General features: G+C 32.7%; 2 protein-coding genes across 2 annotated transcripts; both read left to right on the top strand.

Moving 5' to 3' along the window:
* Positions 1 to 10548: 10548 nt before the first annotated feature.
* LOC11431865 (UDP-glycosyltransferase 92A1) lies at positions 10549 to 12335 on the top strand. Its single transcript, XM_003597425.4, has one exon. The coding sequence runs from the start codon at positions 10624 to 10626 to the stop codon at positions 12097 to 12099; it is 1476 nt and encodes a 491-aa protein (XP_003597473.2). The 5' UTR covers positions 10549 to 10623; the 3' UTR covers positions 12100 to 12335.
* Positions 12336 to 16545: 4210 nt separating this feature from the next.
* On the top strand, positions 16546 to 26276 carry LOC11423262 (pre-mRNA-splicing factor ATP-dependent RNA helicase DEAH7). Its single transcript, XM_003597426.4, has 18 exons — positions 16546 to 16790; positions 16901 to 16940; positions 17038 to 17179; positions 17771 to 17983; positions 18371 to 18441; positions 19378 to 19591; positions 19683 to 19844; positions 19977 to 20122; positions 20217 to 20314; positions 20419 to 20527; positions 21354 to 21531; positions 21628 to 21857; positions 21946 to 22122; positions 23255 to 23326; positions 23473 to 23649; positions 23947 to 24008; positions 24105 to 24257; positions 24343 to 26276. The coding sequence occupies exons 2-18, from the start codon at positions 16935 to 16937 to the stop codon at positions 25940 to 25942; spliced, it is 3810 nt and encodes a 1269-aa protein (XP_003597474.1). The 5' UTR covers positions 16546 to 16790; positions 16901 to 16934; the 3' UTR covers positions 25943 to 26276.
* Positions 26277 to 26738: the final 462 nt, after the last annotated feature.

Below are 26738 nucleotides of genomic sequence, written 5' to 3' on the forward strand. Positions count from 1 at the left end.
AAAGTGTAAAGTGATTAATATCAACCATTAATTTAAAAATCAAAGATAGATAAGTACTTATATTATAATAACAAATCATGAATTTGTTAAAATAAGAGGTCTGTTATTTGAACTACCAATTGTGAGACAACTTTTGGAACAACTATAAATTTACATAGAAAAGTAGGTATTGACACGGAAACAAAGCAATTGAGAGAGAAAGTGAAAACATATTGTGAGAATAAGAGAGAAAGTTGTCACAAAAGTTGTTATAGAATTGTTGTACAAATATCATTTCTCTTAAAATAACAGTTATTTTCAAACTTATGTGTCTTTATCTCTCCAAATGGAAGAAATGGATAAACTAATAAATGGAGAGAATATGGATTTATTCTCCTCTTTCTATTTGTACATCCCTCAATTGTTGTTTCTACCCTTCAATGGCTAGTATATGTCAACGAAACTTTATTTTTTGGTCCATGAAATAGGGATTTCATTATGAGAAAAATGGGCCAAACATAAGTCATATGCCTTACAATAAGGTTATTACTTTTCGCACCCCATAACCTTCTCACGCGCCTTTTTTTTTATACAAAAATATTCTAAGGAGATTTTTGGATTAGAGTCTGAACTGAGTTTTCACCATATTTTTAGGTGGAAAATGAGTTTTTCACTTATTCGAACTATACAATCTGAAAACCTCATTACAATAGGGCACGTTTCGTTTTTTTTCTTCAAATTATAAAATCTGAACACTCCATACACACTCCTGTTGTGCCAAGAATTCAGGAAAAACTGATTTTTATTATATAATCTGAATTGTATCAGCACTAATATTGAGTCTGTTTGAGACAGGGATGGTCCGTTTAAGAACTATACTAACGATCATAACCCCCTCCTTGTGTTTTAGGTCATTGTTAGTTGTTCCAGTTGAGTCCCAGTCAAAAATCTAATCTCCAGACTATTTGATTATATTACTCCGAAACTTGTTCAGAAAATCAGAAGAAACAAAAAAAATCAAGGATCATCCCTCCCATAGAAGCAAAGCACAATAGCACCCTCAAGCATATTTTCGTAAAAATGATAATAAGGCGCGCGAAAAAACTGATAGGTGGAAAAAGTAATAACCTTACGGATAAAGTTATGAAGACATAAATATGTAGTATCAAAAAGCAAGGTCACGGTCAACAAGCAAAGCACAATAGTCTCTGCTACACAATTGATGCAAGACTCTCTGCTACAAAATGAAAGTATGCAAATAATACGACTAGAAATTGAAAATAAGTTCAGCGGTAAATCTACAAAGCTCTAGAAACATACTAGTCTGCCGCAACAACGATCTCTATTTGTATAGGTTTTCTTTTGTATAATTGATGTCCTTGCACCCAAATCAACACGTCGAATTGGAATGAATTTGTCTTAAATAAATATTATTTTATAATTAAATAACTCAAAAAAAATAGTATTTCAAAAATTGACAAAAAAAAAAAAAAAACTACTTTAATTAAAAAAAAAAAATTAGGTGTTCTTTTTCCACACAATATTCAAAACTAGGTGTAAGTAAATGTCACCCATGCGTTGCATTATAAGTTAATTATGAGCACTTAGATGATGCGACCCGAACTAAAATTATGAGCACTTAGATTATGACGACATTGTTATTATTGTGTCGTAAAAATAGAAAACAAGTTCTTAGAAACCCTTCTTCGGCTTACGATTGGTTAAAACCTAATATTTCCTCCTGATTTGATTGCTGCAATGGTTACCCTAATTTTCTCAATTGATTACTCCTCATCATTAGATCAAACCTTGTATATAAGTAGCCACAGTTAGGGGTGGGAATAGGCCAGGCCAGGCCTGAGCCTGGCCTACGAAATAAATCACAAGCCTGAGCCTGGCCTATGGCCTATCATAGGCCGTTTTTCTAGGCCTGGTCTGGCCTATTTAAAAGTCTGGACTGGTCTGAAAGCCTACTTACAGGCCTACTTCACATTAAGGCCATCAAATAGTTCATTTGGCTTACTAAATAGGTTAAACATGTCTTAAAGCCTACTTAAAAGCCTATAACAACAAAGCCTATTAAGGGACTAATAGATAGAGAAAAAGATGTTTATATTTTTAATATATGCAATTATTTTAATATAAAAAATATATTTTTTAATAAATAAGTATTAATAGGCCGGCCTATTAGGCTTAACAGTCTTTTTTTGAAGCCTAAGTTTGGCCTATTTAACTAAACAAGCTTTCCAAAAAGCCTAAGCCTAGGCCTATCTACTAAACAGTCCAGGCCAGGCCAGACCAGACTGTAGGCCCCTGTAGGCCGGCTTTACCTATTCCCAACCCTAGCCACAGTAGAGACGTACGCTCCTCACTTTGCTACGTATTCTTGATTTCGCTCTATTTTCCCTTGATCCTTGGAAATTCTTTCCTCTTTTTAGAACAAACCCTTGTTTCACAGACCACAACTATGGTAGCGTTTAAAGTTGTAGTTTTGAATCTTCTTATTATAAATATGAACCCACTAGGTCGATTTGTTGTCTTATAGGTACAGTGTTGGAGAATTGTTTACATGCTATTTAAATAGTGATTATTTGGTATATATGAAAACTTAGAAACAATGTGATCATTCGACTTCATGAGTGTGATGTTTGTCTTGTTGAAGATATATAAAATTATTATCTTCGGGTTGGTTTTACTAGAATTTTGGTTGAGTGTAAATCAACCTTACAAAAATGTCTTGTAGAGTAAAAATTGTCTCTACTTATAAATTTATGTTCAAAACTAACGAAATTTAGAGTGGAGCTTTTAACACATATACTCCTCACATTATGGAGCTTATAAAATGTAATTTGTTTTCTTGGCAGATCATGTGTTGAGATTTTTTTTGAAGGAAGATTATTTGTTGAGATTTATTATATTGATTTTGACTTCAATCAAAAGTATACCAAATTCATCCGAAGAAATACACATAAATTTTATCCTAAAAAATTATTTCTTCTAACAACTCATTCAGACAATGGAGAAGAATCTCCTAGCAAATATTGAGGATCCATTTCATCTTTGCGGGGAATGATCTTTTATGGTAGTGAGAATCGCATGAGAATTCTATTTCTTTCTTTTTTTCCCAATATAAGATTTTATTTCATTGATTAGTTGATATATAAATTGATTTATTTCTTTTAAAGTCCTAATAAATGTTATCAATTACATGACTTTGACCTTTACCACGATCTGGAGTCGTTTGTGACCTGTCTTAAAGATGGATCAAGTTGATTCCACCAAAGCACCAACCTAAACTATCTAGAAAATTAATACCCCATTTATATAAGGTCACATAGTTCTTAAGGCGTATGTCAGTGTGTGTCTGTGAATTTTAGATGATATTTTTCATTTCATCTGCAAACTAACAAAAACTCACATATGTCGGAACAAAGATAACATTTTATTAGGATAAATCTCCAATCAAATACAATTAAATAGTGACTAAAAGTATTTACAGGCTCGCCACCTCTTTCACGAAGTATCATTGTCCACTACTTAGACAACCACTATTGTTAGGAATGGATCCATTCATGCGACATGAGCATCCATCGAAATCCCAATCATCCACTGATGAGAGGGAAAAAAAATTAGCAAAAAGTGAATCTTAATGGTCGAGATTTAAAGCACATGAGGAAAAAAAATTTGAAACGATCCTTTCCCCTATTGTTAGATCTATATACGAGGGTTTTTACTAGATTACCTTCTCTTATTTAGGAGGTATTTATCTCATGATATCAACCAATCAAAATGTAATATACATTGGCAACATTAAATGTTAATAAATGAGTCAATTTTTTCTATAAAAAAAAATCAATTTTATTCATAAGGTAACTTTTAATACTTTTAATTTTTATTTAATTATAGACAAGATTACATTAGAGGTCTTTTATCTTATTTATTTGTAACACTTTGTCTTTTATCTTTATTTTTTCCGTTTAGGTCTTTTATCTCTCATAAAAGCACATATACATCATTTTTCTCATTTTTTTATTAAAAAAATACATAATTTTATTTTTTTTAAATATATTTTTTATTAAAAATGAAAAAAATCCAGAAATATGATGAAGATGTTCATCATCTTCATCTTCTTCCTTTGAATCTTCATCATCTTCATTGAATCAAAAAAAAATTCTACACAACTATATCTACAAATATCACGAATTAATGTTATGTTCATCTCAAATCTTCTTTTAAACACAGAAATCAAAACCCTATAAAAAAAGAGATTTAGTTTCATCACAAAAAAAAAAAAAATAGTTATATAAATTTTCACACTGTATATTGTTGTTGTTGTTGTTGTTGTTATTGTTGTTGTTATTATTATTATTATTATTATTATTATTATTTTCTATCTCAATATTCAAACTCATAATAAAAATAACCCCAAAATTGATAGTAGCTTTGCATATCAATTCTGTTGTTTCCGAAACAATCTTAACTTTCGTAAAGCCTAACTCTTCCGCCAGTGACTTAGCCTCCACCATCCGTCTTGAAACATTTGTGAAATTGAGGTTTTGATTTTTGAGTTTAAAAGAAGATTTGAGCTGAATATAACATTAATTCACGATATTTGGAGATATATTGTAGTAGAATTTTTTTTTATTTAAAGAAGATGATGAACATCTTCATCATATTTCTGAATTTTTTTCATTTTGAATAAAAATATATTTTTAAAAATAAAATTATGTATTTTTTAATAAAAAAATGAGGAAAAAATATGTATATGTGCTTTTAAGAGAGATAAAGGACCTGAACGGGAAAAAATAAAGATAAAGGGCCAAAGTGTTACAAATAAATAAGATAATGGACCCCTAATGCAATCTTGCCTTAATTAATTTACACTACAGGACTGGCTTAGAACAATTAAAATTTCACATCAAATTTCTATCTGAATGTCCTTAAGTTTATAATTTACATTCATAAAATTTCTTGTTCCCATTTTGATTGTTCAATTTTGTCGTTCCAAACTGCCGTATTTTTCAATTTTCGTGATAATCGTCGTCGTTCGTTTGATTCCAAATATCGTGAGAATTGTTGTTATTCCGAGAACCACATCAAGTATGGTGACTTGATTTTTCTTTTTGATTTGATTTTTTCTTGGTTGTGAGGTAGTTAATTATAACAATTGAGTAAGTCATTCATTGTATTTTGAGGACTGTTAGCAAGTGTTGCCGCTGTGATGTTGTGGGAGTTTGCTAGCTTTTTTTTTTTCGGTTACTGCTGAAATGGTTATGTCATGAGGCTTTTGTTCTTTTTTTTTGGACTTAAAGGCTTTGGCCGATAGTGCGGTTCTAGAAACAACGACAATTCTCACTATAATTGGAAACTACGACAGTTTGGAACGACAAAATTGAACAATCAAAATGGGAAGAAGAATGAAAAAGAAACAAGAATTGATCAATAGGGAATAATAAAGAAGAAGAAATTTGAATGAAGGAGATGTTTTTGTTCTCATGTTCGGGGTTTTGAAATGAAAGAAATTTTATGAATGTAAGTGATGAATTTAAGGACATCCAGATGAAAGAAGTTTGATGTAAAATTTTATTTGTTATAAGTCTTGTAGTGTAAATTAATTAAGATATTTGAACACCTTAATATAATTAAATAAAAATTAAAAGTATTAAAAGTTACCTAATGATTAAGATTAACTCTTTTATTTTTAGAAAAAATTTACTCATTTATTTGACATTTAATGTTGCCTATATGTATATTACATTTTGATTGGTTGATATCATGAAAGGGTAATTATCCCTTAAACAAGAGGGGCTAACGTAGGACTCACCATGTATGAGACATATCGTAAATCCACTATGGATCCATTTTATTTGAAGAAAGAATTTCCATTAATAAATAAGCATCATACTAACAAGAGAAATGATATTTGTACAGCCACTTTTTGACAACTTTCTCTCTCATACTCACATTACACCTTTATTCTCTCTCTTCCTTTTTCTCTCTCTATTGTTTTTGACCAATGAAAATAGAGAAAAAAGAAGTTGTTAAAAAAATTGTCTCAAATTAATGTTCAAATATCACTACTCTACTAACAAATAATTCCTTTTTTTTTTAGAGAATCATACCAACAAATAGTTGAAAAGATGAATGAAGTTGATTACATCAATTTACAAGACAAATTTTATTTATTTATTTATTTACTACCTTAACAAATGATATAAGTCCCTCTTTTAACAATTTTTGATAAATAAATAAAGCAAATGAAAGTTGACCAAACTATTATCAATAAGAAAAAGGAAAGTGATACATAGACTACCTTAAATGACATGTATTACTTATACACCCAGACACAATTGTCATTCAATAAAGAACGGAAGTATCAACCACCAAATGACAAAAACAAACACAACCAACAATGGCAGGAAAGCAATCTATAATCCTATTCTCATTCATGGCACAAGGTCACATGACATAATCCCATTCCTAGCCTTAGCCTTAAACCTAGAACAAAAATCCAAAAACTACAGCATCACCACCATAATCAACACACCACACAACATCCAAAAACTTCAACCTTCTCTCCCACCTAACTCCTACATCAATTTCCTCACAATCCCTTTCATTTCTTCCGACCATAACCTCCCACTCAACACAGAAAACATTGAGACTGTTCCTTGCAATCTTGTCATCAAACGTATACAAACTTCTCTTTCCTTAAAACCATCCTTCAAAAACATCATCCAAAACATCATAACCAAACAAACTCAAAATCAAAATCATAAACTATGTATTATTGGACCGGTTAATCTTAGTGACAGTTGGAATATTCGGTACAATATGACAGTCTATGCATTTTGTGTGAGCAGCATGGTCATTATTGACTTTTTTGATCGAAACAACCTCAGGAACTGGAAGAGCAGGAGCACGAAAGTAGTCCAAGATGCCACCACAATCAGAGTGGTCGTGGCACCAACAACCAAACAAGCAATTCACATGTGCGGAAACTGGTAGAGTTTTAGCTTACCGGCCATGTACAACCGTGCATCAAAGCCATGAGCATCATCATGAAAACAAACACAACTTTCCTTTTCATTTTTACTTTTGTTGTTTTGATGTTTTTCTATGGTTTCAATTTATATTTATAGAGTACCATGAACCACCCCAACTTCTTCTTCTCACATTCTTTATGCACTGGCTTGACTTCACCATTCTTTGTGCTTGTAACTATTCTTTTTTTGTTTTTTAGGAAGCTAGTTACAACTTACCATTCTTTAGTTCTTATTAAGAAGAACTCATCAAGATTATGATTTTTTTTTACTATCTCATTTTTATGTACTATTATAAGTTCTCATTAAATACTATTAGTATCCGATAATATTTATCTAAGAATTGTGATTAAGCTCATGAAAATATTAAGAATTGTAAGTTGTAACTACCTTTCGAAAAAAAATAAAATAAATAGTTACCAGCACAAAGAATGGGAAGTTAAGCCACTGCATAAAGAATGTGAGAAGAAGAAGAAGTTGGGGTGTTTTTTTTTTTTTTTTTTTTGAGAAAGAAGTTGGGGTGTTAATTTGGTTTGTTAATTGTTATAACTTGAAAGCAACAAACATTTATATTTTTAGTTTTTCTTTAAAAAAGTAATTATATTTTTAATAAAAGTCAAAATTTCATAAAAAAACACCGTTCATAACTTTCAAACGTTAGCATCACATTAAATATTTATAACTAGGTGTAAGTAAATGTCACCCTCTACGTTGTATTTTCAGTTAACTATGAGCACTAAGATAATGTGATGTGAACTGAAATTATGATCCGGGAGGTGGTTTTTGTCTTGTTCAAGATAGATCAAATTATTACCCTGGTGTTGCTTTTACTAGAATTTTGGCTCAGTGTAACTCAACCTTAAAAAATCGACTTGTAAGATGGAGACTATCTCTACTTTTTTTTTAAGAGAGAGTCTCTACTTATAAACTTATGTTCAAATCTTATCAAATTTAGAATGAAACTTTAACGCACACTCCAACGTTAAAGACAGGACATCTTAAAAACATGGCCAGATCGATTCGATAAAAATGATTTAATAACAAGTGATCAACGTATCTTGTAATAGGTTTAAGTGTCAGCTGAAATGTTTCAATTATGAGTTTAATCGGTGATATTTTTGTCCCTTGATTGTTTAGGGGTTAGTAGTGTTTAATTTGCTTGAGCGTTTGTTGTTTGGTGGCCAATTTCTTTTCTCGAAGTTTTGATTTTCTTTTTATCATACTTACTTTAAAAGCTAATTAGGTCAAGCTATAACTTAACCCTAACCTTAATCCCACTTTCCCTCCCAAATCCTCAATTAATTATGTGTGGGGCCCATATAAGCTATAATCCCAATTCCAAATTTGAATTCGAGTTTTCCCTCTCATCATTTTGTTTGTTTCCAATGTCATGTCATCATTGTTGACTAACATCATTAATACTACATAACACCGTTAATCAAAGTGCCTTAATGACTTTGTCAGCCACATCTAACTTTGTTCATTTTTCAAAGAGACAAAATTAATTGTTGCTTTCTCTTTCATTTCTTCACATCTATGTCTCTAAATAAGTCACAATTTCATCTATTGCTGAACATGAATGAGTTCATCTTAAAACCACACATTTCATATCCTTTTCTCAAATTCAAAAACGTATCCAAACACTTCTGCTTTAAATCTACAAACTCTTGGGCCTGCAGTTTAGGAGCTACGGTAGTCTTCTTGGCATTGTACACAGGTTAAACAAAAGTCAAATTTCATTCAACCTTCATTTATTTATAATTTGTACAAAAAGTTATTGAACTTTAGAGAAGCCTTGACAATATTTCTTTTTTGTTCAATTTCTGATTTTTGGATTTTCCATTTGAAGATTTCGTCTTTATAGAAAATTGTATTATCCAGTTTCATGTACAATTGCATGCTTTGGAAGATCAAACATGTAAAAATATATGATGAACTTGCTGTTATGATTAAATTTCCCAATTGAGAAGTGACATTAACAATAATGAGATGGGTTGAATACGTAAAAAAAAAAAAAAAAAGTTGAAGAAGTTTATAACGGATGATGAATGTAAAATGTACAGTTTTCAAACTATATTAATGTCAAGATGATATGACCAATATAATACATTTTTATCATGACTATTTCACATTCTTTTTTCTTTATTATGATATAATTTATTCGCATATGTTTTAGTTGGTAGGACCCGTGCGGAGCACGGGTCGATGGTCTAGTTGTTGGATATGCTTGTCTTTGGTGTTTTATCACAAAATGGTGGGTTGTTTGGCTTTTTTTTTTTTACGGTAAAATTTGTTTTCTTGGCACATCATATATGCTGAGAGTTCTTTTTTCTATTGATTTTTACTTCAATTAAGAAATATATCAAGCACATTTTTTTTCCCATACCTTATATATATTATGTATTATGTATTGTCTCTGTCAATTGAGTTTAACTCACGAGAACATATAAAACACATCTAAAGATATACACCTAATTATTAAAAAAAATTATTTTATGATCATTCAGTCAATGGAAAAGAGCCTCCTGGCAAATATTGAGATCAATTAATTTTGGTGGAAAATATCTTTAAAATGTTTCTCTGTTTTTTTATGGTAGGTGAGGATAATGTTGGGAGAAAATCGCAGGAGAATTCTTTTTCTTTTCCTCTTCCTTTTCCGAATAAAGACTTTTATTTCATTGATTAGTTGATTTATAAAGTGATTTATTTCTTTTAAAGTCCTAATAATGTCATCAACTACATATGACTTTGACTTTTATCCCAAGTTCATTTCCACCAAAGCATCAACCAAAACTGATTAATTACCGTGTTGGTTCCCATATTTCCAGTCATTTGACATTGGTCATTTCATTTTAAAATCACTTGGTTTTGGTAATTTCATGGTTGTTAATCATTTCACATTAACACTCATTTAAAATATGTTACATCACCATATTCGAGTTAAAAAATGTGATAAATAAATGTCATGCTAACATATCTCTTAAATGTGTCGGTTAAAGAGTGTCCTTACATCATCATTATGGATATATTAAAGAGTATCATTGCATCATTACTACGGATCTATTTTATTTTGTTATTAACAACTAAGTGTCATGCTAATCGATGTCTTAAAAGTCATCAGTTAAAAAGTTGAATATACCACTATTTAGATTTATAACTAAGCGCCGTGCTAATCGAGCCTTAAAAGTCATGGGTTAGAAAGTTGAATATGGTCTGTTTAAATTTGGATTCTCTTTATTAAAATGTCTCACAATTTTTTCCATTTTGAATCTCTACCTTTAAAATACATCAACCACTCTTCTTTCATTTTCTCTTTTATGTTTGATTATTGAGATTTATTTGATTAAAATTGAAAGAATTTTCAAAGAAGATAATCAAATCTACAATATTGAAGACAATTTTATTTTGTCAACAAATGTTGAAGGATATTCTTTAAAATAATAATTTGATAGATTAATTAATAAAGCAGATGAAAGTTGACCAATAAGAAAAAACAAAAAGTAGACGAAATTAATAAAAGCCAAGCCAGCACATCATTCTCATTCAACAAAGAACAGAACACAAAAACAAACTCTGCATTTCCCACAACAACCAACCAACAATGGCGGAAAAACAATCAATAATCCTGTTCCCATTCATGGCACAAGGTCACATAATCCCATTCTTAGCCTTAGCCTTAAACCTAGAACAAAAATCCAAAAACTACAACATCACCATAATCAACACACCACACAACATCCAAAAACTCAAAACCTCTCTCCCACCAAATTCCTCCATCAATCTCCTCACAATCCCTTTCATCTCTTCCGACCATAATCTCCCACCCAACACAGAAAACACTGATACTGTCCCTTACAATCTTGTCATCAAACTCATCCAAGCTTCTCTTTCCTTAAAACCTTCCTTCAAATACATCATCCAAAACATCTTAACCCAACAACCTAACCATAAACTATGTATTATTTCTGATATTTTCTTTGGTTGGACTTCAACCGTTGCTAAAGAACTTGGTGTTTTTCATGTTGTTTTTAGTGGTGCTAGTGGTTATGGTTTAGCTTGTTATTATTCTCTTTGGATGAATCTTCCGCACAGATTCACAGACTCTGATGAATTTCCTTTAAGTGATTTTCCAGAAGCACGTTTGATTCAAAGAAATCAATTGCCAAACAATATCTCACAAGCTGATGGATTTGATGATTGGTCGATTTTTCAAAGGAAGAATAATCTCTGTGATTGGGTCAACTCAGATGGTATTATTTTCAACTCAGTTTCAGATTTTGACTCTGTTGGGCTCAACTACTTCACCAGGAAATTCAATATTCCGGTTTGGTCGATTGGACCCGTTGTTCTGTCAACCGGTTCACGAGGTAAAGTAGGTGGAATAAACCCTAAAGTTTGTAAAGAATGGCTTGATACAAAACCTTCAAATTCGGTGTTATTTGTTTGTTTTGGATCGATGAACACAATTTCTGCTACACAGATGATGCAACTTGGAACGGCGTTGGAAAAAAGTGGAAAGAATTTCATCTGGGTAGTGAGGCCACCAATAGGTTTTGATATAAACTCAGAGTTTAAATATGAAGAGTGGTTACCATTAGGGTTTATGGAGAAGATTGTGGAAACAAAGAGAGGTATAATAGTAAATGATTGGGCACCACAAGTTGAGATATTGTCACATGGATCAGTTTCTGCGTTTTTGAGTCATTGTGGTTGGAACTCGGTGTTGGAATCATTGAGTCATGGTGTACCTATTCTTGGGTGGCCGATGGCGGCGGAGCAGTTTTTTAATTGTAAGCTGTTGGAAGAAGAGATGGGTGTTTGTGTTGAGGTTGCTAGAGGAAAGAGTTGTGAAGTGAAGTATGAAGATATTGTTGAGAAAATTGAGTTGGTTATGGGTGAGAGTAGTGAGAGTGGGGTGAAGATTAGAGAGAATGCTTGTAAGATTAAGGATATGATAAGGAATGCTGTGAAAGATGGAGAAGAAGATGGAGTTAAAGGGTCATCTGTTAGGGGTATTGATGAGTTCTTATCAGCTGCTGGGAAGAGCAATAAAACTACACTGAATGATCGTGAGTGAATAACTTTTGTTTTGAAGTCTCAAGTCTGAATATCCGGTGTGTTAGAGTATCGAACCTAAGTCGAAGAAACAAATTTTCAACGAAATGATTCTAGAATAACCGGCGAAACTAGTTGTGTATGATCAGTTGAATCTATTTTCACCAAATTTGTGATATGATTGCAGTGGAATAATGGCAGGATTGTTTTTTATTTTCTATTTTTAATGATGAATGATATGCAAATGTTTTATTATTATATGCTTGACAGAATTAGGAAAGGAAGTTTCTACTCACAAACATGAACAAGTGCTTTTTGCTAGCAAATCTATTAGATAGACAATTTGGTCGATGACAGTTGTAGAGCAAAATTTGGTTTATAGTTAGAAAATGCTTTTTTTATACTAGTATAGTATAGTAGTACCATCGGTTAAAAAAAATGCTAGACGTCACTCTTCCTAGCATATCCAGCAAAAAATAAACTCTTCTGCTTCTAGCATGTATGGAGTAGTTAGTTAATCTTGTATCTGTGTGGACTGTCGGTGCCACATTCACTCGTTGTTCTGACTTTTTCTTCTTTGGGTTATTCATTTCTCGTACTACCATTGTTCAAAGAACCTATAAAAATATAAGTTAAGATCCTTTTCATTTGTTGAAAATATAAAAATCATCTCTTCACAACATTCTCAGCTAAAAATGCATAGTCATAGCTACGCATTTTTCCATTTAAAATTCCTCAAATATTGCTTTTAAGGGTTTTTGTTAACATTCTCAGTTTTGTTAATGACAGTTTCTTTCACGTTTTGAACTATCCTCTTTCTCTTAATATATAAATGTAATGTAGTCTCTAAGTAGACTCTAGCCCTCCAAACCTGTTTTCCCTCCTGAAGTTAACTAAATTTGCAAAGACAAATTAAAAAAATGCTTTCACACCTTTGTTACATCTAAAATGCAACTAATTCCAAGGTATGCTAATATTATCCTTAGCTAAGCTATGTTAGCGGCAAAGCTATTAAGGATTCAAAATTAGAAATGATAATAAAATTTAAGTAGAAAAAGTTACTTTTTGTTGTTTCAATGTGTTAGTGCATAGTTTTCAAAATAAAATTTTCATTTTATACTTCTTATCAAATGCACTTAGGACACTTCTTAACATTTCTCATAAAAAAATCATTAACACATTTGCACATCTATAAAAAAGAAAATGCTAACAAGTGCCCTAAAGACATTAGATAAGAAACTTAAAATAGTAACTTTATCTTGGAAATTGTTTATTCAACCTATTGAAAGATTAAAAAGCAACTTTTTCTACATAAAATTCCACATTTATTTCCTTTTTTGTATCCTTAGGACAGTTGTTAACATATCTCATAAAAAAATAATCATTGTTTTTCCTTGGTATGTTAAAAGGCTAAAAGCATAAAAGATCTTCTTACACAAACACCTACTCTATCAACCTATCATCTAAATATAATTAGATCAATGTTATAAACACTATATCTAACATTTATTTTTTTATTGGTGAAACCCAGAGATTTCACACTTTAGAAATTAACTTCACATAGAATGGTGAAATCTATAAGGTTTCGTTCAATAAAAGAGAGAGTATTAGAAATAGAATGTTCTTAGCATTTCTTTATATATTCCCTCCGTTCTTTTATAACTGTCACTTTTACATAATTTCTTTGTTTCTAATTAAGTGTCACTTTCAAAGTTCAATGTAACATTAAATGTTGTTTTTCCTATAATGCCCTTAGTAATTTATTGCAGAGAGAGAAATATAAGAAATATGATATTAAATAATTAAGGATATTATATACTAGTTATCGTATCAAAAGTAGTGAAATACATTTAGTGTCTTGGTTTGTGTAAAAAGTTAAAATGAGACAATTAAAAGGAACGGAGGGAGTAGTAATTAATACATTTGGTAACTCATTATCCATAGGATTAAGATGAATGATTGAGATTAAAACAAATGTTAAGTATGTCAATGTTGATTCTTCTTTCACTTTCTCTCTCTACTCTACCCATACAACTCACATCTCTCAAAAAGTCATCTCTCTCACGATTCCTCTCTAAAGCTCCATATCTGGTTGTCTCTCTCCTATGTGGTCATCTTTCTGTTTCACTCTGGGGGAGAGGGAGTGGGAGTGGAATAGGTAGATAAAACACGAAAAAGAGAAAGAGAAATTGAAGGAATGAAGAAAATTGACATATGATTGACACATGACTCACTTAACATTTGTTTTAGTGTGTGTTTGATTTGGCGGTGATGAAAATTGATTTTGATAGAATTAAGTTCAAGAGAATTGATTTTGATTAAAAGTGAGTTGAATGTGAATTGATTTATGTTTGGATAGATACACTTATTTAAAAGTGATTCTTATGAGTTGATGTTGTTTGGATAAATCGAATCAAAACTGCTTTTAGATGTATAATTATTAAAATGGGTTTTTCAATTTTGTTTGCATTTTTATTTTCGTTTCAGATAATTATTTAGTTTACATCCATAATAATATATTTATTTTTTTAGGGGATCCATAATAATAACTTTTTTTTGAAGGAGGAATATAATAATAACTTCAAAATAAAAAAAAAACAAATAGTAATTAATTAATTCCTTCAAATAAAAATAGTAATTAATAATAATAAATAATTTCCTGAAAGCAACAAAACGCATTGCCTAATCTTGTAGTTGCTGGAAGCTGTACATCAAAACAAACAAAAAGAAAATAAATAATAATCTCCTGGAATCTGCTTGAAGAAAAAAAAAACACCAGCGAAGATGCAGAGTAAATTATGAAATGCTGAGATAGAGAATAAAAACTGAAATGCGATGTCAAAGAGGGGAAAAGGAATAAAAACGAGATCGATCTGAGGGCAAAAAAGAAAGTAAATGAGCTTTTTAACTGCCAATCTACAGTAAAGAAGAATTGATTTTGGAGAAGCTAGGATTTGGAGCTTCTCATAGAATTGATTTTGGAAGGCTCAATCAATTTTAAAAATGAAAACCAAACATATTGCAAAACTGATAAAATCACGTTAAGGTTTGAAAACGCAAGTTTAAGAGTTGCAAAAGCTAAACCAAACATGCACTTAATCTCATTCATTCCTTTTAATCTAATGATCCATGTTTATTCCTATGAATCTCATATATTAAAGTCATTCTCATGTATATATGAGTTTTGCTGGAAGACACCTTTTATGAAAGTGTCTTTTAGCAAATTATTCTATGAACATTTGTTAAAAGACACCAACTAATTTTTATGAAGGTGTCTTTTAGCAAAGTTATAACTAAAAAATGAAAATCACATCTTAAGGTGTGGATTGTGAAAAGACACTTTCATGAGTGGCCTCTAGCAAAACTATATATATATATATATATATATATATATGATTAGATGTAGAACATGCCACCTATACTCTTCGTGTAAGATGCATCTTCTTCTTATCATGTGATGTAAGAAAAATCGATGGTGAAATATCCATACAGTATTTAATGTATTGTATTCTATTCGATTAATATTATAAATAAAACTTCACCTTTTAAATACCATTGTAACTCACTATTTTTTTATGGTTTCATTGCAATTAATTAAGATAATAATTATATTTACATGTATTAAAAATTACTTACACATGAATAGAAGACAAACAAGTGGCATCGTGAACTTAACTCAATTGGTAGAGATAATGTATGATATATGTAAAATTTGGAATTCAAACCCCGATCATCACAAAAAAAAAAAGATAAATGGACAACAAACTACGCTTAGAATATGCTAGTTAATATAGTATAATATGCTGGCAAGAAAATATTGTTATATACATAATGAAATATAGGATAATCCACTTTATATATAGTAAGATTTACAAAAAAAAATAATTGCTCTATATTTAAAACAAATTGGTTGTGATCGATTGCATCATAGTCATAAGAATCACCATATCATTCGTGGTTTCATGTTTTTTCTAGAAACAAATCACGTTGATAATTATTTGACCAATTATTTTTTTTTCGTCAGATAGTCTAGTGGCTAAAATTCACCTTGTAAGGTGAATAAGTGGGTTGTTCGGGTTCGAACTCCGGCTCCTGAATATAATAATGCATTGTCCTACCAACTGAGTTATGCTCGCGGTACTTATTTGACCAATTTTAATTGTGTTATTTGAACATCTATATATATGTGACAATTTTTGTGACAACCAAAATTTTACAAAGGAAACGAGGTAGTGACACAAAAACCAAAGCAATAGAGAGGAAAAGTAAAGAGATAATGTGAGTATAAGAGAGAAAGTTGTCATTAAAGTTGTAAAAAATAGTTGTTGAAATATAATTTCCCAATAGTTCCTTGGATAATCATTTTGATTATTTTATTTTTATTTTGTGTATTATACTACCTTATTAAGTTTTTCCAATTTTTTTTTTTTATAGATTATCTTTTGATCTTAAATTCTTAATCCTTCGATTTTCAAAAGAAACATGCGACTCTGTAAATAACTTGATTAATTTCTTTTTTTGGATTAAATTAAAATCCATAGCATCATAAAAGCTCAATACAACCGTCTCTGTCCTTCTCTAGTTGCGCCCCCACGATCTCCTCTCAACGCCGCCGCGAACTGCACCGTGCCGGATCATCAACGGGTTCATCCTCCTCCGTCGTCTCACCCTCACTTCTATCTCTAGGGTTCACTCTCCTTCTTCTCTACTGTGGTACGATTACTTTTTTGTTCTCAATTTTTGAATTAGGGTTTTAAGACTAAGAATATAGTTAGTTACTTATTCAATTTTCACTCAGAGTTTCTCTATTTATGTTTGTGTAGATTTTGATAATCAATTTTCAGTTGCATCACCGCCATGGAGGTCAGTATCATATTCATTCTCTTTCCCATTATGCTCAACAGTTTCGAATCCTGTTCTTAGTTTCATTGCTGAATTTGTTGTTATTGTTTGTCAATAGAAAAATGGAGCTAATGCTGAGATAGTTGACATAAACAAGACTACAACGACGTTGGAACCGGAAAAGTCTACAGGTGGTGGACTCTATGTTCCTGGGAAGGATCGTGTGGTTTACGTGGCACCGGAGAGAAAATCACGTTTGGGTATTGCTTTGTTTTGTAGTTCATTTTAAATTTTTATATGATGATTCAATGACACCAGAGACCAGCTAGGTTGTAAAAAACCGACACGATTTATTTAGCTTAGCAGAGATGATGATGTTGCATTGGATGTGTAGTAAGACTAGACGGGATATGATTAGAAATGACAATGTTAGAGAGAGTTGGGGTAGCGCCTATACTAGAAAAGATGGTAGAAACTAAGATTAGGTGATCTGGGCATGTAGAGAGAAGGCTTGTAGATTTTGTAGTAAGGAGAGTAGATTAGATGGAGGGTAGTCAATTCACTATAGAGACAGGTAGACCTAGAAAAACTATAGGAGAAACTATTAAAAAAGATGTAGAGATTAATTAGTTGGATAGTGATACGATATATGATAGAGGATTGTGGCGTTGTTTGATCCATGTAGCTGACCCTACTTAGTAGGATTAGGCTTGGTTGTTGTCATTGTTGCAATGTTTTACTTATATTGGCTGTTCATATCATACATGATTTTGTGTCTTATTTTTTTTTTTTACAATCTTAAGCAATGAATGCTGAAGCTTTTATTGTTTGTTTAACGAATGGTTTAATAGGACTTGATACCCTTGCCATTGCAAAACGGGGAGAGTCTCAAAGTGATGGGGCGTTCAAGGTGCCAAAAGAAATAACCACTTCGATTGCAGCTGCTGCAGAAGATGAAGATAAGTCTGAGTCCTCTGATGTTGTTGAGGAAAGTGGGCAGGCAGGTACACGCAGAAATGCTCATAGAAGATATCGTGAGACAACCAGTGAAACATCACGTGCAGGTATTCTTTTAGTTGTATGATTAATTTCCTTTTGCAAATATGTTACGAGCATTTGGTTTAATGCATAACTATTTTCAGTAATGAAACATCAAGCTGTTCTGAAGAGTACATTTCAACCTTGTTGGATGTCCATATTGTGGACTTAAAATTCAAATCCTACTGATAGGCATGAGTTAGTCAAATGAAATTAGACTAACATGTATAAGGGTAACTGTAAAGGAAGTTTCTACAACTTAAGATCCTTAATCTGTCTGAAATGATGATTTAGAGTTGTCATACATGCACGTGTATTTTTTTTTTTTTGTGTGTGTGTTGAATTTTGGTATTACTTTTTGTTTCTCAAGAAAAGAAAATAATAATGTCTAAGAATTCAATGACTTTGTACAGAAAGTTCTCTGACCGATGATCACCATGCTGATACATACGGGAACCGTTCGACTGAGCGTAGGGGTTCAGATGTAAGATTATTCTCTCTTTCCCTTTAACTCCATAATTCCATTTCCGTGCCTTCTGTTCTAGAAAAAATATTTACGCACAGTAGTTCACTTTAGCATCTGTAGTGTTTCTTGTATGCTTGTTTGCAACTTTGTAAATTAATAATGCCAGCATGAAGTAAATTTTGGTGAGTCTTGTGTTATTCAAATGGGCATTCTTGCTAGCATATGCCCATAGGGCACTTGTTAATGAATCAAAAAATAAGAAGTTTTGTATTTAAAAATACAACTTTTAGACTTTTAAGGAGTTAAATACATAACTTTCTATACAATATTTCTGTATTTGGTTCCGTAACTAAGCGACATAAGAAATCCCACCACTCTCCCAACATGTCTGCTTTATCTTGTGTGTTTGTTAATTGAATCGAAGTGTTGGACTTGGATAGAAGTTTGAACTCACTGTAAGCAAAATTAAATTGGAAGATAAAGAAAAGGGAATCAAAAGAACTTTTGCCCTAGATCAGTCTGTTACTTTTAAGTGGCTTTTTTTCTTTGGTTTTTCTGATATGTTTTGAAGAATATGAAGTATACATCTGGGTTTTGGTTTTTATAAAAAGCATAAGAGAAATGCTAGCAACACACATTTTAACACACTCTCTTTGGTTAAAATTCACATGGGACCCACCAAATTTATATGGGACCCACATGATTTGGTGGGACCATGTGAATTTTAACCAATCAAAGAGTGTGTGTTGAAAAGTGTGTGTTAAAATGTGTGTTGCTAGCATTCCTAAAGCATAAAATTTTTGCTTTTCCTAGTCTGTGTAATGAATAAATGTTTTTTGTTGCTTAATATTGACATTTCAATTTATTCCTGGCAGTTTTTACTTGATAAAATTCTTTTCATTTTTATGAAAGTGTGCTCTCCATATTTCTAATTTTGATATTTCAATTTTGAAGGTTTCTGCTTCACCTTCTGGATATGACAGGGATGATCATAGGAGTGAGAGGAGGCATTCTAGGGATGATTCAAGGAGTGACAGCCGGGAGGTCCGACATAGAAACAATTATGACAGTAGGGAGTCTTACTCAGGAAGGGATTCACGTAGTAGGTATTATGATCATGAATATGATAGAAAGCGAAACAGATATGAAGGTTCAAGGAGAACGCCTGGTATGTAATTGTAATTGTTCTGTTTTTGTTATGAATTAATCAAAGTATTGAAGACAGGAATATCCATAACATCTCATGTATGTATCTGCAGGCAGATCTGACTGGGACCATGGCCGATGGGAATGGGAAGATACTCCACGAAGGGACGGTGTCTCTAGTTCTAGACGTCATCAACCTTCACCATCCCCAATGTTTGTTGGCGCCTCACCTGATGCACGATTGGTTTCTCCGTGGCATACTCCTCATTCATCCTGTATGTTATTCTCATTTCCAAATATCATATTTGTTTTTCTAATGTCAAAATTTGATGTTTTTAATTCCTATATTTGACTCTGATGATGATAGTCTTTGAACAATAATTTTTTTATTGCTGAATTGAATGTAGATAATTCACCTTCTCCTTGGGACCATGTTTCTCCGTCTCCTGTTCCAATACGAGCTTCCGGCTCTTCAGTCAAATCTTCTGTTTCTGGATATAATCGAAGGTCGCATAAACTTGCCTTTTCTTCAGAAAACTCAGATACATATGAGGTAATTTTGCACCTAACATCTGTAGGTTTTTTGTGCATTTGATAGCTGATACAGTACAACAATAATGTTTAGCATTAATAATTTTATTCCTCAGGAGGAAATAGCAGATAAATCTGACTTGGGTGAAGAACACAAGTATGAGATTACTGAAAGCATGCGTCAAGAGATGGAATATGATGCAGACCGAGCATGGTATGTAATTTAGTTTTGCAAATTATTTTGATTTTTTTTCCTTCAGTATTTGATACATGTGGTATTATTTATTTTTGAATCTTATTAAGATTATTATTATGAAGGTATGATAGAGAGGAAGGCAGCGCATTGTTTGATTCTGATAGCTCTTCACTTTTTCTTGGAGATGAGGCTTCATTTCAGAAAAAGGAGGCCGAGTTGGCCAAAAGACTGGTAACTTTTAGGAATTCAATTATATTTTTAAACTAATTTATCCTTCACTTCTATGTGCTTGATTGTCCACGTTTGGTGCTTCCTCTTCCTGCTATTATAATTGTAAGTAGGTATTCTGTCGAATAAAGTTGTTACGTATGGAAGTTAAAGATAATCATTGGCCGGAGAGCTGGTATATTTTAATATTGAACAGTGAACAGATTCTATATTTGACATGATAGTATGGAATTTTTTTCTTCATCACGCTTTTTTCTATTGGTACATGTTTAGATCTCATTTAGACAAAGATTGAAGTTTATAGAATCATTATGTTCCTTCTGATTGATATTTGAACCAGTTACCTATGATTTGTCCATATCCTTAGTTTTTGTGGTGGTAAGCTAGATAGATATGTTTTAACATGTAGCCTACCAACATGGGTGGCTTTTGAGTGATTGGCATTTGAATCTGGTTTATGTTTTTAATAAATGGACCAGACAATTAATTTGCAGAAGATGTTGTTTTTCTGCATCCAATTCCAATGTCTCAACTCGTGTTCTTTTTTATGGAGTTGGTCTGTGATTTAGGGCCCACATTTGTAGGGTAATGAGTTAGGCCCAATCCCAGTTCTAAGACATGCTTTGACACTCTACTGTGTTATAGCAGTATTTGCAATATGGTGCATGTACTATCCACATAGTTTCTTATTGTTGCTGTGGTGAAGTATTTATGATTTTGCTTATGTACAAAGTGTTAAGTGTATTGGAGCACATTATTTTAAGCAAGTTGGTATGAGTTTATTAGTTTTTAGTTCATATAATAATAATTTTGTTATCTTCATTCACAGGTCCGAAGAGATGGGACTAAGATGTCCCTTTCTCAAAGCAAGAAATTGTCTCAGCTTACAGCGGATAATGCTCAATGGGAAGATCGGCAGCTGCTGAGATCAGGCGCTGTTAGAGGCACAGAGGTTCAGACTGAATTTGATGATGAGGATGAACGCAAGGTCATTCTTCTTGTGCACGGTAAATATCTATCTTACCAACTTTGACAAGTTAATGTAGTTTGTATTGGTGTCAATCTACTCTTTTGACTGATTATTCTTTCCCTGTTGATCACAGATACAAAGCCTCCCTTTCTTGACGGCAGAGTTGTTTATACCAAGCAGGCAGAGCCTATTATGCCAATAAAAGATCCAACATCTGACATGGCTTTAATTTCTCGCAAAGGATCTGCTCTGGTAAGAGAAATCCATGAGAAGCAGAGTTCGAATAAATCTCGCCAACGCTTTTGGGAACTTGCAGGCTCAAAACTTGGCGATATCTTAGGCGTTGAAAAAACAGCAGAACAGGTATTCTTCTGGAATAATTTTGACATTTGCTTACTCTCTTCATAATTTGGAGATTTAGTCTTATTTAATTTTTTTTTTCAATCGCCAGATTGATGCAGACACTGCCGTCGTGGGTGAAGATGGTGAAATTGATTTTAAGGAGGAAGCTAAGTTTTCAAATCACATGAAGAAGGGAGAAGCTGTAAGTGACTTTGCTATGTCAAAAACTCTTGCTGAGCAAAGGCAATATCTGCCTATTTTTTCAGTGCGAGAAGAGTTATTACAGGTTGGTTTTTCTCTGTTTTATCTGTGGCAATTATTTATTGGATTTACAAAGGGTGTGTTTAGTAAAAAGAAGCTATAAGCTAGTTGATAGCTGATAGCTGAAAAGCTAGCTGGTAGCTGATGGCAGATAGCTGATAGCTTATAGCTGAAAAGTTAGCTTATTAAAATAAAATGTGTTTGGTAAAATTAGCTGTTCAAGTGGTTGATAAATATAAAATGACGTAAAAGTATTGTATTTCTTTTAAAATGTTTAAATTTATTTCAAAATATTTTCATCTCCCAAATGATAAATGTATTTATGAATTCAATTGACATTTTTTATTTAACAAAACTTTCTTTTAATGAATTTTACTCAACTAAACTTTCTTCACTCTTTATTGTAAATTTTATATAAAATTATTTATTATTGAATTAAGAGTATGTAAAAAAGAAAGTGAACAAGAAAATTTGAAAAAGATTGTGGGTAATTTTTTTTTAAACGTGGGCAATTGAATAAGAATGTAGGTAGGTTTTTTAATTAAAATTAAATTAAACTATATTAATAAAAGGTTAAAATTGGAAGAAAATATAAAAAGCTACCAGCTATAAGCTCAAAAGCTGCTTGAAATAGCTTTTCAAAAAACGCTATAAGCTCATGAGAAAAGCTTGTTACCAAACACATCACGTTTTCATCCAATAAGCTTATAAGCTAATCCAAGAAGCTATAAGCTAGCTTTTTTGTGTTACCAAACACAGCCAAAATATCACACTCAGGTTAAATGTTGAATATTAGAACATCAAATATACTGATCATCAAGTACTACGCTTTTTTTTATCTATCTGAATTATCTGTGGAGGAGGAATGGGTTGGGTATGTCTGCTGAGTATTATTCTTTTTCTTTTCCCAGTGATCAAGTACTAGGTTGTTAGATGACCGACCACATTTGTCATTTTTTTATCATGACATAAGGAAAAGCCTTTTCCTTATTTCACCCTGTTAGTTATGCATTGGAATAATGTAATTTCACATTTTTATCTGCCTGTGTTGGTTTCTCATTTCATTTCTCAATATATGTATACATTTAGCTTTCTCATTAAAACATATTTGCTCGTGAGTTATTGCAACACTTCATTTATATATTTATGATGTGCAGGTGATTCGAGAAAATCAGGTTGTGGTTGTAGTTGGGGAAACTGGTTCAGGAAAAACAACCCAATTGACACAGGTTTGTTGTCGTTTTCTTTGTTTTATATTATTAATTATGTTATCCAATCAAGAAAGGAGAAAAAACAGATTAAAAGCACATGTTTTTGTTAGAAATAGGTAACTATGTTTATCAAATGGAATTTGACATATGGGGTTTCTTAACAGTATCTATATGAAGATGGCTATACTATTGGCGGTATAGTAGGTTGCACCCAACCAAGGCGTGTCGCAGCTATGAGTGTTGCCAAGAGAGTTAGCGAGGAGATGGACACAGAGTTGGGAGATAAAGTTGGCTATGCTATACGTTTTGAGGATGTGACTGGACCAAATACCGTAATAAAGGTGAACAACTTCATTTATCTTTTTGGAATGACAAATGTTAGTATTTCAGTGATATGTTTTGGTGGCGATAGAACCTTCAACCTCCTTATCACTCCGACCACTTCAACCACCTCCTCACTCAGACCACCAAACCAACCTTATATAAAATCAAAATTAATTACTGCGCTTTGTTAAAAGTACTATCAAGTGATTTATTTTCATCATTATTTATCTTTATAGTATTCATGAGGTGGGCATGCATTGTAATTATGTGGCTACGTTAATTTTGATCTAAATTTTAGTGGTTAAATTTTACAGTACATGACTGATGGGGTACTTCTACGTGAAACACTTAAAGACTCCGATTTAGACAAATATAGGTATGTTATTACCAAAACCCCCAGTCTCCATGTCTCATTGTTGTTTGTTTGAAATAAAAACAATGTTACGAATCATCCGGTTTAAAACTGTTTCAGGGTTATTGTGATGGATGAAGCCCATGAAAGGTCATTAAGCACAGATGTCCTTTTTGGAATATTGAAGAAAGTTGTAGCCCAACGCCGTGATTTCAAACTGATTGTCACATCAGCAACTCTGAATGCACAGAAATTTTCACATTTCTTTGGAAGGTAATGTTAATTCCTCATCTAGCATTCTTTCTTATTCTTGTTAATAACTTTAGTTTAGTTCAATCTAATTGGGGCATCCTTGCAGTGTTCCAATTTTTCATATTCCTGGGAGAACATTTCCTGTCAATATATTATGGAGTAAAACTCCAGTTGAAGATTATGTTGAAGGTGCAGTGAAGCAGGCTATGACTATTCACGTAACAAGCCCTCCAGGTGACATCCTTATCTTCATGACTGGCCAAGACGAGATTGAGGCAGCTTGCTACTCCCTTGCTGAAAGGATGGAGCAGATGGTTTCTTCTTCAAATAAAGAAGTCCCGAAACTTTTGATTCTTCCCATATATTCTCAGCTTCCGGCTGACTTGCAAGCAAAGATATTTCAGAAAGCTGAAGATGGTGCACGCAAATGTATTGTGGCCACTAATATTGCTGAGACATCACTGACCGTGGATGGTATCTTCTTTGTTATAGACACAGGCTATGGTAAAATGAAGGTGTACAATCCTAGAATGGGTATGGACGCTCTTCAAGTCTTCCCTGTTAGCCGCGCTGCTGCTGACCAGCGTGCTGGTCGAGCTGGTCGAACTGGCCCTGGTACATGCTATCGGTTGTATACAGAGAGTGCTTACCTAAATGAAATGTTGGCCAGTCCTGTTCCAGAGATCCAAAGAACTAACCTTGGCAATGTGGTCTTGTTGCTGAAATCTCTTAAAGTTGAAAATTTACTCGACTTTGATTTCATGGATCCACCTCCGCAGGATAATATTCTCAATTCTATGTACCAGTTGTGGGTGTTGGGCGCCCTTAACAATGTGGGGGGATTGACTGAACTTGGCTGGAAAATGGTTGAGTTTCCACTGGATCCTCCACTTGCCAAGATGCTTTTGATGGGTGAACGGTTGGGGTGTCTTGAGGAGGTTCTGACAATAGTTTCTATGCTTTCAGTACCATCTGTTTTCTTTAGGCCAAAGGACCGAGCAGAGGAGAGTGATGCTGCACGTGAAAGATTTTTTGTGCCAGAATCCGATCATTTAACCCTTTACAATGTCTATCAGCAATGGAAACAACATGATTACAGAGGTGATTGGTGCAATGACCATTTTTTGCATGTTAAAGGTCTAAGAAAGGCTAGAGAGGTTAGATCCCAGCTGCTTGATATTCTCAAGACACTAAAAATTCCCTTGACCACGTGCTTTCCTGATACAGACGTAGTTAGAAAAGCAATTTGTTCTGCGTACTTCCACAATTCAGCAAGACTAAAGGGTGTTGGGGAGTATGTTAACACCCGGAATGGGATGCCATGTCATCTTCACCCCAGTAGTGCTCTCTATGGCATGGGTTGCACTCCTGATTATGTGGTTTATCACGAGTTAATTCTAACCACCAAGGAGTACATGCAATGTGCCACAGCGGTAGAGCCCCAGTGGATGGCTGAGCTGGGACCCATGTTTTTCTCTGTGAAGGAGTCTGATACATCACTACTGGAGCATAAAAAGAAACAGAAACGAGAGAAAACGGCCATGGAGGAGGAAATGGAGAATTTAAAGAAGGAGCAAGCGGAGTTGGAGAGAGAAAATAAACGGAAGGAGAAGGAAAAAAGGGCCAAGAGTCAGCAGCAGATTTCAATTCCAGGTTTAAAAAAGGGTTCTTCCACATTCTTGAGACCAAAAAAGTTTGGTTTGTAAATGTTGTATAATACCTGAGAGATATTTGTAAACTTATGGAGGAGAGGGAGGATAAAAAAAGACCCATATTCCAATTTTAACGAGTAAACGGAAAAAGTATGAATTACTGATTCGGTGTTGAAGATGAATTTGCTCCGGCTACTTCCTGCGCCTATGGTCATTCATACGAATTTTTGTATAATACATTTGTACTTGAATTTGTTTTGGAGCCTTGTGCTTTTATGTAATATATTGTATTCACTGTTAGAAAGAAGAAATGCACCGGTCACCAAATTGCCATCTCCTTCTATTCAAACGTGTAATATATTGTTCAATTATCAATATTTTGCTTTCACTGTCCTAAACTTGACTTAGCAAGTTATAAATATATTTTCTTTCTCTTCTCTCTTTTAACCTGAACAATGGAGCGCAGAGAATGTAACAAAAAAAAAAAAAACTTTCAGATACATTTCAATCTATTTTCTAGAAAAAAAAATTATCCGTTTATTGCCTAATTAGTAGTATTTGTAAAAAACGGCTGATTCTCTTGAAGATTTTGAAAACCAGTTCAAGTCTTATGTACGGATTAGTTGGTATTTGAATATGGCCAAAGATATTGGCATTTTTTTTTATTTTTTTTTGTGGTGGCCAAAGTTTGAACCCCAAACATCCTTATCAACTTAGCTAAACTCACGAGGATAGAGATATTGACATATTTCAATCAAGGTTATTCTATTTTATGATAGTAGTTTTAAAATATTATTCAATTAATTTAGACTTTATTTCTCATTAATCTTTTATTTCAATCAATGTCCTT

Source organism: Medicago truncatula, chromosome 2, assembly GCF_003473485.1.
Source record: "Medicago truncatula cultivar Jemalong A17 chromosome 2, MtrunA17r5.0-ANR, whole genome shotgun sequence".
Lineage (NCBI taxonomy): Eukaryota > Viridiplantae > Streptophyta > Magnoliopsida > Fabales > Fabaceae > Medicago > Medicago truncatula.

Coding starts and splice junctions, on each gene's coding strand:
- LOC11431865 (XM_003597425.4), top strand. CDS start 10,624: ATGGCGGAAAAACAATCAATAATCCTGTTCCCATTCATGGCACAAGGT.
- LOC11423262 (XM_003597426.4), top strand. Junction 20,123..20,216: donor AAAACTCAGATACATATGAG/GTAATTTTGCAC, acceptor TTTATTCCTCAG/GAGGAAATAGCAGATAAATC. Junction 21,532..21,627: donor GGTCATTCTTCTTGTGCACG/GTAAATATCTAT, acceptor TGTTGATCACAG/ATACAAAGCCTCCCTTTCTT.